Below are 12,588 nucleotides of genomic sequence, written 5' to 3' on the forward strand. Positions count from 1 at the left end.
AACAAAAAAATTGATGAAGCAAGATGAATCTGTTTTGAAGACACTTGAAAAGAAAACAACACAAGGTTAGTATTTATAAAATTATAATTTACTTTAATATATATAAAATCAGTTATCTTTAATTTTTTTTAAATGAACATAAATAAGACAGAGTCCAAGATTACAAAACACAAAAACGAAAAAGTAGATGAAGCAAGATAAATCTATTTTCAAGACACCTGAAAAGAAAACAATTTAAGGTTAGTATTTATAAAATTATAATTGAATTTGATATTATAAAATTAATTCTTATTAATTTTGTTAAAACAGGAACTGAAATCAGACAGAGTCCCAAGAATTAAAATGATTGAATACAACAAATCTATGACTCCTATTAAAGTTAATGATAGCCTTGTAAAGAAATAATTTGATGAAAAAGTAACAGGTTAGTTTATTACTATTTACATGCTTAATTTAAAAGTTATAAACAAATTCATATGTTTATTTTATGTATTATATTATATTTTGCAAAACAAATTGACATGTGAATTTCTTGTATTGTTAGTTATTTAATAGTATATATGTTATATTATGAGAAGCTTATGAAAATTATTGACTAACAGGAAAAAGAAAAAGAAAAACAAAGACTCTAAAAGTAGTTAAAGAAAAAAAGGCAAAAGTGCCAATAAATCGAAATCACATATTATCTTTGAGAACAAGAATGAGCCCAAAGAAGTTTTATGATATTGTTAAATCTTTAAACAAAGAACAGAAAAAAGTTGTTAGAGAAATGGGATTGGGATCTTTGCTGAGAATTACAACCAATGGAATTTCTTGGAAATTGGCACCTTTTGTTGTGAATTCATTCAATCCATCAAATATGAAAATCCATCTACCTAATGCAAAGATAGACATAACACGAGAACTTGTTCATGATTTGTTTGGAATTTCTTTAGGTGGAAAAGATATATATAACACTGATCAATGTGAAGGAAAACAATTAATGGATTGGAAGCAACAATACAATTTCAAGGCTATGAGACCATCAGATGTTGAAGAGAGAATTAAAGAATCATCAGATTCATGGATTATTTTCAGAATAAACTTTTTATTACTGTTTGTTAATACCATATGTGAACAAAATAAGCCTGGAACTTATAAGACAACAATATTGCCACATTTTTTTAAGACAAAACACCTATGTGAGAAATTGATTGGTGTGGTTTTATAACCAATTGCTTGAAAATGTCAAAGATGACGTGGGATGAAACCGATAGAGGAAACTACTATTGTGGGCCACTTCTTGTATTATTGGTAAGGAAAATTCTTATAATTAACACTTTTATTTATATTATGATAACAAAACTAATTAATCATAATTTTGTTTACATAAACAGCTAGCTTATTTGGAGTTTATGAGAAATGATAAGAATGAAAAAAGACAAATACATGCACTACATTTTTGGGATTATGAAATGATGGTTAAAAGGGAAAAACCTGATTTAAAGAGTGGTGACTTTGGAACGGAATGATGATGTTATAGAGAATGATGAAGAATTCGACACCGATGAAAATGAAGATATGAAACTCAATGCAAGTTAATAATCTATATAATTAAAATAAAAATTGAAGTTATATTATAGATATATGTTATAAAATTGTAGTTAAGATAAAATTCATAAAGTGATTCCAATTGTGAATATAAAAGTGAATTTTATTATTTTCTCTACAATAAATTCACAAAGTGAATATGTAATTTATCAAAATGCATTAAAAATGTGATACCTCATCAATGCATTCATATTCTGAAACTATAATTTATTATAGAAAAAAGTTTAAAAAAAATCGTTTTTATTGACATTTTTATCTCATTTCGTAGGAATTGGTATTCAAAGCGAAAAAGAATTACAAAAAACTAGTGAATGATAAAATGAAGTTTGGAAAGTTCATTGAGTTTTCGACAACAAAATTCATAGAAAGCGATGAGTTGAAAGATACGAAGAAAGTCTTTGAACAAGAATTCATTTATAAAACTCAAAATGAAGATGATGCAAAAAGTGACATGAATGAAGATGAAGAAAAAAGCGATGAGAATTTGAATGAACATGAAATAAAGAATCAACCAATCATGGTAACACTAGGAAATTTATACAATGATCCAATAGTGCATGAGATTGTTGATTCTATTCAATGTATTTTAAATTTTGATGATTTTGAAAATGTAAAAAGTTTTAGAGAACAAAAAAAACAATAATAGATGATAAAATACTACTAGAAAATCATCAATGTCTAGTTTTTCACTTGGACTTGGTCTTGGTCTAACACAAGAGTTTCAGGAAGGAGATGAAAGCAGTGAATATGAACACATGAAGAAATAAAAAATAAAAAACTTGATGAAGGAGAAAGTTATGATTCAGAAGAAACAGAATGTGATAATAATATATTGGGAATTGAAGATAATGAAGAAAAAAAAGAGAGAAATAGGAAAAAGATTAAAAAAAACCATCACTGAAGCTATCTTCTCCTTATAATAAAAAAGAGGTTTGTGCATCAAAATTTGTAGATTTAGATGAAGTAAAAGTATCAGATAGAATTTTTTCCAGAATTGGTAATAGCAGGTAATAATTTATGTTATATTTTATTTAAATACAATAGTATATAAATACAAATACAAATTGATTTTCTATTAACTGTTTTTTTGTTTTATTTGATTACAAATTAAGTGAGAAAGTATTTTAGACTAAGAGATGTTATCTGCTATGAAGAGGAATTATTGAAACAATGCAGCCAAGATTATGGGTACATGCACATGTCATTGATGCTTGGACTAATATTTTGAACTATGGAGAAAAGCTTAAATCAAATTCTACAGTGAATCGGTATTTCTTTAATACATCAATGGTGGTAAGTTAATTAAAAAATATATATCATGATAATGTTTATAATACAATAAATAAAATTTACAATAGTTCTGAATAAGTAAGAAAATTCACACAGTGAATCCCATTATAATTCACAGTGTGAATAATTTTAAATTCAAATTTTACTTAATTGTGAATTTAACAATTTACTCTTTAAAGATTGATGTATATTTAAATTTTTTTGCAGAGACAGTTCATATTTGACAAAAATATCCCTTTAAATGAAAGGTTTGATCAATTTGAGTCAAATATCAAAGATGCAATGAAAAAGGACAAAGAACTTCTGACATTTGAAAAAGTTCACTTGGTAACAAACTGTTATTTTTGTTGAATATATTACATATTTTAAACAAAGTTTAACAATTTAAATTATTAAACAGGTGTTTTTACCAGTTCATCAAAAAAATTACTTTTACATCATCTGCATAAACTTAGAGGAACCATTGTTTGATGTTATTGACAATAGGAATTCAGTTGCAAAGTTTTCTGGAGCTTATCATGATGCACCTAATGAATTGGTAAGAATAGTAAATTTATATTATAAATATAAGTATTAATAGACTGATAATTTAAATAAAATAATAATTATAGAAAATGACAATTTCTTTTTGCAGAAAATACTTTTTAGTAGGTACTTGATGAGGGTCAATCAGAAATCAGCTTCAACTTTAGAGGGTGTTGAACCAAAAGGGGTGAGCATGAATTGGTGCACGAGAGATAATCATGTTGACTATGGAGTTTTTTGCATGCATCATATGGAGACATATATGAGAGATAAAACAGTAAATTGGATATGCGGGTTGCCAAAAGAATCAAAACAACAACAAAGTGTGTTAAACGATTTACACATTAAGTATTTAACAAAGATACTATTGAGTGACGCAAACATATACATGTCAAAAATCATTGCACAAACAGCTAAGTTCGCAAAAAAGACTAATGAAGAAATAAAAGATTTTCTCAACAAGGGATGGAAAAAAGGGGAGAGAGGATATAGTACTTCAAGATTTGGAAAAAGAAGTGTAAAACTTAAAACTTAGTTTTCTAGTCATAATTAGTATAAGTTTAGATGCACTTTAATTTCTTTAAGAACATATATATGCTTGTTATGTTACAATTTGATGTTAGTTTCTATATCAAATATAATGAACTTTACAAAATACTTAAAAGATGTTTATATTTTTCATGTGAATGTCTACATGTATGTTATACAATTACATGTTTTATTAAAAATATGCTATTGGTGTGTGGGTGTGTGTGTGTGTGTGTGTGGGGGGGGGGGGGGGGGAAGGGGGAGAGAGTGATTATATTTCTACTTTGAATAAAGAATTGAAAGTAAATTATCATTTCATACATTTACTTCATTTCTTTTGGTCTAAATGATTAAAAGTTAATGTAATAACAATACAGTATATATAGAAAATTTACGTTTTTTATATGTTAATTTTTTGAAAATTGTATATGTCAGATTCACAATGTAAATTATAATACATATTATAACATGTATATTTTATATGTGGGGTTCACAATGTGAATTATGATACATATAGATCATTAGAATAATTAATAGTTGAGATTCACAATGTGAATTAAATTACAATAAGACAATCTTTAACATGAAATTTTTATATATGAGATTAACAATAATATACATAAATTAAATCATTAGCATGAAATTTTTATTATAAAAGATTAAAAAAAAACTAACAATAAAAAGAAAAAAAAATCTTTAACCAAAAACAATAAATTTGAAAAAAATATATTCTATTATTAGAAATAAAGTCTAAAACAATGAATATCAAAATTAACATCAATATTTCAACATTTCTATCCATTGAATGATCATTACAAAAATCAAATCTTATTTTAGTAGTCTTAAAAAGAAAAAAAAAATTAGAAACAATCAGCCTTCTATAACCTCAGATTCTAAATCAGACTTCTTTAACCTCAAAATGCAACTCCTAGCATTGTGATTTGGTTTTTGACATAAACTGCACAACCTAGAACCCTTTTTAGATTTCTCAATCACTTTCTCTCTAGTAATCTTGATTCTTTTACCACTGACCCATCCCTTGTTTCTAATCCCCTCTGGATTATGAATGTTGATAACATTAGGTACTGCAGCTCTAATAATTTTTTCAATGTGAACTGATCTACTTGAAGATGCCCTTGATGAGGTACATAAAGGAATACCACTATCAACCTCCTGAAGTTGCTTTATATATTTAGCCAACTCATCCTCATTATTTGCTATCTTATTAATGGACAAACGAAGAATAGCATATGCATTTTGAATCAAACATTCACTTTTACTGTCTTTATGAGGATATGAATACTTTTTTCTCAACAATCCATCAACTATGATATCTTTTCCCCATCTCCTCAAAATTAAATTTGATGGAATTTCATCATACTCTTTCATATTTAATATGAAAAACATATGACGACATAACAATCCTTCCTGGATAAAAAGCATGCAGCTACAATTGATGCTAATGCTATCACCCCTTCTAGTAAATACAACCTACAAAATTATCATTAATAAACAAATTAATATGTGAATAAGAAATTCTATATCATACCATTCGATAAAAATTATACAAATTAACATCGATTCACATTATTAATCAACGGGACATTAGAAATCATAATACTATAATATAAATATGTACTTCAAATCAAACTCACAAAAAAAATACATATTCCATACTAATCTAATGAAAAGTACAAACCAATTTATAACTCTATAAAAATTTACATTGTGAATTAACAAAACATCCTACATTCACAGTGTGAATTTTTAAACTACATTATATTGTTAATAAACTGTATTAGGACAAAGAGACATACCTTGTAACGAGTATTAGGACAATGAGAAGGAAGACTATTTCGATAAAAATCATCAGAATCTTCATCCTCATTCACATTTTTATCAATCAACTTTTTTTTCTTATCTCTAAAACATAAACTTCACTTTCATCTTTAATAACTAAATATTCTTAAACACAATAAAACACAGATTCGTATAACTCTTTCTGAATGTCCAAGAAAATATTATGTGTATAAATTTCCGATGCATGCTTTTCAATAGCCAAAGGAGTCCTTAGCTTGGGGGTACTAGGTGTGGACTGATAATCAAATAAAGATTATTGATGCCTTTGTTTCTCCATTGAACTATCAAACGACATCATGAACTTCACCAAATTTGATTTATGATGCAAAAAATGTGAGAAAGCATAATCCAGACTCTTTGATCTTGAAGTAGTTCACATCAAACCAAAAAGTTCAAGATCTCTCATAAAAGCCGGAATCCATAAATCCTTTATTTTAAAAACAGACCCTAACCAGTCATTTTATTTTAGATGAAACTTATCTAACATTGTTGACCATGAACTTTCAAAATCTTGTGTAGAACATTGAAGATTCCATATAATATCAAAAAATGTCTTCCGGAAGTCCGGATGGTTATAAACATCAATAGGAATCTAAAAAAAACACATACGAATCATTTCATATGTTGAATATTTGATGTAATTCATAGTAACATAACATTTGGTTAACATTATGAATTCACAGTGTGATTTATGATTTAGATTTGTTCCTTTCATCATATGCGCATTTACATTGTGAATTCACAATGTGCTTTATGATCTATATGGTTATAAACATATATAGGAATCAAGAAACAAAGAATATACATTTTCCTCAAGTTTTTGAGTGATGTGCCACATGCATATTATATGCTTCGATTTAGGAAAAACAAAATTAATAGTTTTCTTCATTGATGAATCCTGATCTGTTACAATCATCATGGGTGGCTTGACAAATGCTTTAAGAAACACTTCAAGCAACCACATATATGCATCTGCTGTCTCACAAGCTAGTAACTCAGCAGTAAAAGTAACACAACGCTTGTGGTAGTCAACTCCAGTAAAAAGAACAAATTTCATAGAATACCTGAATTTTTTTTATAAGTATTATTAAAAAGAACAAATACTATAAAAAGAACAAATAAGGATTAAGAATTACTTTTTGTTTGATAAGTAGCATCAAAAGATAGTACATCTCCAAATTCTTTATAGTTGGCTTTCGAAGTATCATCAGCCCAAAAAAGTCTAGTAAGATGATCATCAACATCTTTTTGGACCTCAAATGAAAAATTAGAGAAACACAAATTTCTGTTTGTCAATATATCCACAACCATTTGGGAATCTTTGACGCCAATTTTAGAATTTAAATCTCTACGAAAATTTTTAAAGTCAACTGCAGTCATTCCCCTAGAATCAAAGTCACCATTCATATTACTCACCAAGTTATAATCTTTTGAAGCACCAATGTTACAAGTACCAACCGTATGTACAAAGGATTCATCAAGAAAATCCATTGTCCTATTAATCCTTAATAAGTGCAACTTATCTTGAGAAACAAGTTCATGGTTGTGATCTTCAACAAACACATAAATGTAGAACATTAAAGAACATCGGAGATTCTTGAACTTTGAAACAACAGGGAATTCGTTCTTCTTAGAAGAAGTTCTCCTTCTCTTAACATCTTAAAATTTCACATTATTATTTTTATTCTTGAATATCTCTGTGAAACCAGATCTACTACATGTCGAATATCTAATACGAATTATACCATCATTGTATCTTTTTTTACTTGACATATTCACATCAAAACCAGATTCTTGACCATAAGTCTTGTAAAAGTCAAGACCAATGTACAACGAATCAAACAACAATCCTTTGAAAGGCTTCTTATGTATCAACTTATCATAAGGATCAAGCTTAAAAGTTTTAGTATTGGAGAGCTCAAAATCAAAACTATAACGAGAATTACTGCTATTTGAATGATCAATATTCATACATGAAGATGATTGATCATGAACTGTAAAACCAAACAAAACATCTATTTTATTAGATTATATATAAAATGTGAAATTTATATGAAGAAAAATAACTTACGTGATTGTTCATTAATAATTGAATGCAAATATGAACAATAATTACTGATATTTGAATGATCAATATTCATATTTGAAGACGATTGATCATGAACTACAAAACTAAAAAAACATCTATTTTATTACATTATATAGAAAATGTGAAATTTATATTAAGAAAAAAAAACTTACGTGATTGTTAATTAATAGTTGAATGCAAATCCGAACAAGAATTCAGAGAACTCGTAACGAATCATTGTTAACCTGGAGTTTTTATACAGATTAGAAATTTAGAATTGATAATTATACAAAAAAGGAAACAAGTAAACAAGATAATCATAAAACTTTAAAATATATGCATAAGATAAGATAACATTCTCACAATCACTAAAAGTTTGGAAATAACTTAAATGACAGAAGACGCACAAGATATAATTGATTATCTAAATGTCAAATATGCATTACAAACGAAACATTAAACGGATATTCAACATATGACATACAATTAGCAAATTAACAATACAAAACATAACAATCTAAATATTAAACGGTAAAATCAAGAGAATTTGACAATCAGACGATTGCAATAACAATAAAAATAAGATTGATAAACAATGCATCGGAAAAAAAAAAGTAATATCAAAGTCCATAATTGACCTAATAATCATAAACGAAATGATGAATAGATGTTAAAAATACCTGATTATTAACTGAAATCTGAGGAAACTATTAGTAAATTGGATGAAAAATGTTAAGATTTTGAAGAGCAGGCGTGATTTTGGATCGATCAGTGTTAGAAGATGAATGACAGTAACAGAAGACGCTAACGCAGGCAAACAGGAATACTAAACGAGACGCTGAACTTACCAAAATGCCCCTTCATGTTTTTTTTTTTTTTTTTGGTTAATGAAGGATTAATAGCCAGGATTAAAAGAAAATATATGGTTAAGATGAGTTCATTGGTTCTTTGATCCATATTGGTTCTCTAATGAACTTATATATATATATATATATATATATATATATATATATATATATATATATATATATATATATATATATATATATATATACGGAAAAATTCAATAGAGAACCATAATTATCGGTTTTTCAATGAACCAAATCTTTTTTTTCAAGTTCTAGAGCTTAATCTTTATAAAAAAAAATCTAAAAGTATCTAAATTCATATATTAACATTGTGAATGTGAAAAATACTTTCGGATTCACATTGTGAATTTTCAAAGATTAACATTGTGAATTTGATGATTTTTTTCGAATTTGATATCATTGGAAAAAGGATAAAAAATTATGAATTTCTGTATTTTTAGTTTTTTTTCTGATAAAAAATAAGTTGTAAAAATTAAAAAAAAAAGATTGGTTCCTTGGTTAATTATGGTTCTTTATTGAACATCATACATATATATATATATATATATATATATATATATATATATATATATATATATATTTTGCCAAAATATGGTTATTAAGTAAATTATATTTATTTTCTTTGGTTGATTTGAATAATTATCTTATTTCTATTTTTTATAATCCTATCAAGTTATATAAATTTATATGTCAATCTAATTATAATACAAATAACCAATTTTGAAAAAGGAAATTATGACATGTTTGTTAATGTTATCAAATCATATATATATATATATATATATATATATATATATATATATATATATATATATATATATATATATATATATATATATATATATCAAAATTTATTATAAACAAGTAATGTTTCTTTACCGAATATAATTGACTGTTCTGGTTGGAATATATAATTGACTATCACGGTATGTGTAAAGAAACCCTAGAAATATTACTTTCTTAATTAACAATCTCACAATATTTTTAATTTTTTTTTTGTTAAACCCTTTTAAATTAATTTTTTTCTTATTATCAACAATTCAACGAATGAAAATTTTGTGAATTGTGATAATTTTCTCTTTTTTAGTTACCTCAAAGGCTGAAATTCATTCAAATTTCAGTGGATTTTCAGTAATACAAAAGAAATTTTCGAAGTAGATGTTGAGATCATGAAGAGAATCTGAATGTGTAAACTTCGATTGATCTCTTAAATTTTAGGGTTTTGCAGTTGAATCATAGGGTTTATTAGTTTGAATTTATAGCAGAGACGACGGAATCATGTCATACGAAGCATCAACGATGAACAACATCCGATTAACATATAACGCCGACGGAACGCCGTCATATACACATATGGTGCAACCTACGTCGCCGTCACCAACGCCTGATTACAACAACCCTAACGGCATCAACGACGGAGGCGGAGATCCTGGTGAAAACAATTACGCGTTAGCAGTTACGACAGGGATCAACTTCAATGGAAACGATGTAGTAAAGCGGAAGAGAGGAAGGCCGAGAAAGTACGCGCCTGATGGCTCTACGCCTCCGGCGGCGGCACTGCATGGTCCAGCGGCTGGACAATCCGGCGACTTCTCGTCTCCGGCACCTTCTTCAGCGAAGAGACCAAGGGGTAGACCTCCGGGTTCTGGAAATAAACAGCAGCCTGCTGCTTCAGGTACATTGCTATATGCTTATATACATAACGATTCAGATTATAATCATACGTAGATACAATATTTTATTCATTGTTTTCATCAACACTTCACGTTTTGCACATTATATTACCCTTTCAGATCTTTATTTTATTAGCTTTGTGATTAAGTTAATAGATTTTGATGAAATCATGAATGTGCACATATTAAAATAACATCTGAGGATGATGCTACACTAAATTTTTCACATTTTCTTTGTTTTTTTCCTCCATATTCTTCTTTAGCTTTATCACTTTCCAACATTTATAAAAGGAGAAAAGGTAAACCAGAGTTTTTTAAGCACTATCTTCCAAATTAATCACCTTTTCGTTTCAATTCCCTAATTATATTCTTAACTCAAGATTAAAGACTATTGAAAAGTGAAATCTCCATGATTATTCAACAAGATTCAAATCATACTTTCAGGGTTACCTGGAGCAGGATTCATGCCACATATTCTTGATGTGAAATCTGGAGAGGTACCTACATGGCTACATCTATGATCCTTTTTTTCTTTCTTCATTATAATTCATTCATAGAAACTCATAATGTTTTTTGAATACAGGATGTATTAGCAAAACTTGTATGGTTTTCTCAAAACAGCACAAGAGCTCTATGCATTCTATCAGCAAGTGGTTCAATATCAAACATCACACTTCAACAAACAGCAACATCGGGTGGAACAGTCACCTATGAGGTCTGTCAGCGTCACCATCAAAAGGTCATTTAAGTAATTTCATTCAAAGTTGAAACTCATCGTTTCTTCAATATTACAGGGAAGATTTGAGATCCTGTCACTTTCTGGTTCATTCATGGCGTCTGAAAGTGAAGATGGTCAACGGAGTAGAACCGGTGGGTTGAGTGTGGCGTTATCTGGGCCAGATGGGCGGGTGTTGGGCGGCAACGTGGCGGGGCTTCTGACTGCCGCTACGCCAGTTCAGGTGATTGTTGGTAGTTTTATTCCGGCGACTCAGAGACAGGTGAAAGGAGGAAAAGGTAATAATACTACTACTACTACTAATAATAATAATGAAGCTGAAGTTGTGAATGCTCCGGCGAACCACCCTGTGTCTGGTGGGAGTTTGAGTTTGAGTGAGTCTTCAGGTGGTGGGCTGGGGAGCCCAGTTGGAGTTGGACAGAGTAATAATAGCAATCCACAAGGTGTGGGTAATAATATGGGTTGGAGATAGATTAGATAAGATAGGTTGGTTTTTTTGTTTTCCGGTTATACCCTTCATTTCGTTCACAGTATTAAGTTATTTTAAACATGTTTTCCATAGTTTCATGAGAGTACACGTCAAGGGTAAGATTGTAAAAGATTGGATTTTTGTGGTACGTAATATTTTTGAGGTTTTGCTTAAATTCATGTTGAATCATTAGTATGTTCTTGTTTTGTATGTTGAATATGTTCTTTCTCATTAAACATTTAACTAAATTCGTAGTTTACTGATTTAATATATCGCGAAAACCCTAAAATATTTATAAACCCTAAGCCCTTTTTGCGTATTTTGATGTTTATCGAAACTTATGTTTTGATTATTAAGATTTTGAACATCAATGTGGTTGTATATATCCTCTTAAACCAACGCATAGTTTTCCTTGGATTATGATTCAAAGCAATCTAACGTAACGAGAAACTCTAACCTTTTGTGATATGTTAAACTCTAACCTTCTCTTGTATTATGTAAGATGTTTCCTCTCCTTTAGCTTCTTGCTTCTAGGTTGAGTGTTTTTTATAATATATAGTCGTTTCCAAAAAAAGATTAAGGTGAGAGGGTTTAGTGCTTGTATAGAGCTATTTTCAGGATAACATATGTTTTTGTTCATTGTTGGATATTTCGATAGACTATATGAAGACCCACTAAGTGAAACTCAGAGGGCCAATGCATGGATGATGATTTACGTTTGTGTGTGGAGGATGAAACTCAGAGGGCCAATGCATGGATGATGATTTACGTTTGTGTGTGGAGGATTATCTTCACATTTCTTAGATTATTACTTAATTAGTTTATTATGTTATTTATTATATTAATAACTAGTTTATAACATGTGGAAACCAAGATTATTATTTTTATAATTATTGTATAGATAAAAAATAAAATAAATTATAAAAATAAGTAACATAACTTTGACCGTAAGAAAATTAAGAGAATTAACGTTTTAAAAT

General features: G+C 28.4%; 2 protein-coding genes and 1 long non-coding RNA gene across 3 annotated transcripts; 1 reads left to right on the forward strand and 2 right to left on the reverse strand.

Moving 5' to 3' along the window:
- Positions 1-4,803: 4,803 nt before the first annotated feature.
- On the reverse strand, positions 4,804-7,934 carry LOC145030138 (protein FAR1-RELATED SEQUENCE 5-like). Its single transcript, XM_078978553.1, has 7 exons — positions 7,865-7,934; positions 7,539-7,787; positions 6,930-7,451; positions 6,704-6,825; positions 6,279-6,385; positions 5,751-5,856; positions 4,804-5,424 (listed from the first exon to the last, which is right to left on the reverse strand). The coding sequence occupies exons 1-7, from the start codon at positions 7,932-7,934 to the stop codon at positions 4,804-4,806; spliced, it is 1,797 nt and encodes a 598-aa protein (XP_078834679.1).
- A 1,942-nt stretch (positions 7,935-9,876) lies between these two features.
- Positions 9,877-11,198, reverse strand: LOC145031760 (uncharacterized). The gene is made up of 2 exons (XR_013677015.1): positions 10,854-11,198; positions 9,877-10,375 (listed from the first exon to the last, which is right to left on the reverse strand). It is a non-coding gene; the product is annotated as an uncharacterized LOC145031760 (long non-coding RNA).
- Positions 10,008-11,783, forward strand: LOC145031759 (AT-hook motif nuclear-localized protein 10-like). Its single transcript, XM_078980380.1, has 4 exons — positions 10,008-10,405; positions 10,848-10,900; positions 10,987-11,118; positions 11,198-11,783. Exons 1-4 carry the CDS (start codon positions 10,009-10,011, stop codon positions 11,609-11,611), a joined length of 996 nt encoding a protein of 331 aa, XP_078836506.1. The 5' UTR covers position 10,008; the 3' UTR covers positions 11,612-11,783.
- Positions 11,784-12,588: the final 805 nt, after the last annotated feature.

The sequence above is a fragment of the Lactuca saligna genome, chromosome 2 (genome assembly GCF_052625555.1).
Source record: "Lactuca saligna cultivar CGN05327 chromosome 2, ASM5262555v1, whole genome shotgun sequence".
NCBI lineage: Eukaryota > Viridiplantae > Streptophyta > Magnoliopsida > Asterales > Asteraceae > Lactuca > Lactuca saligna.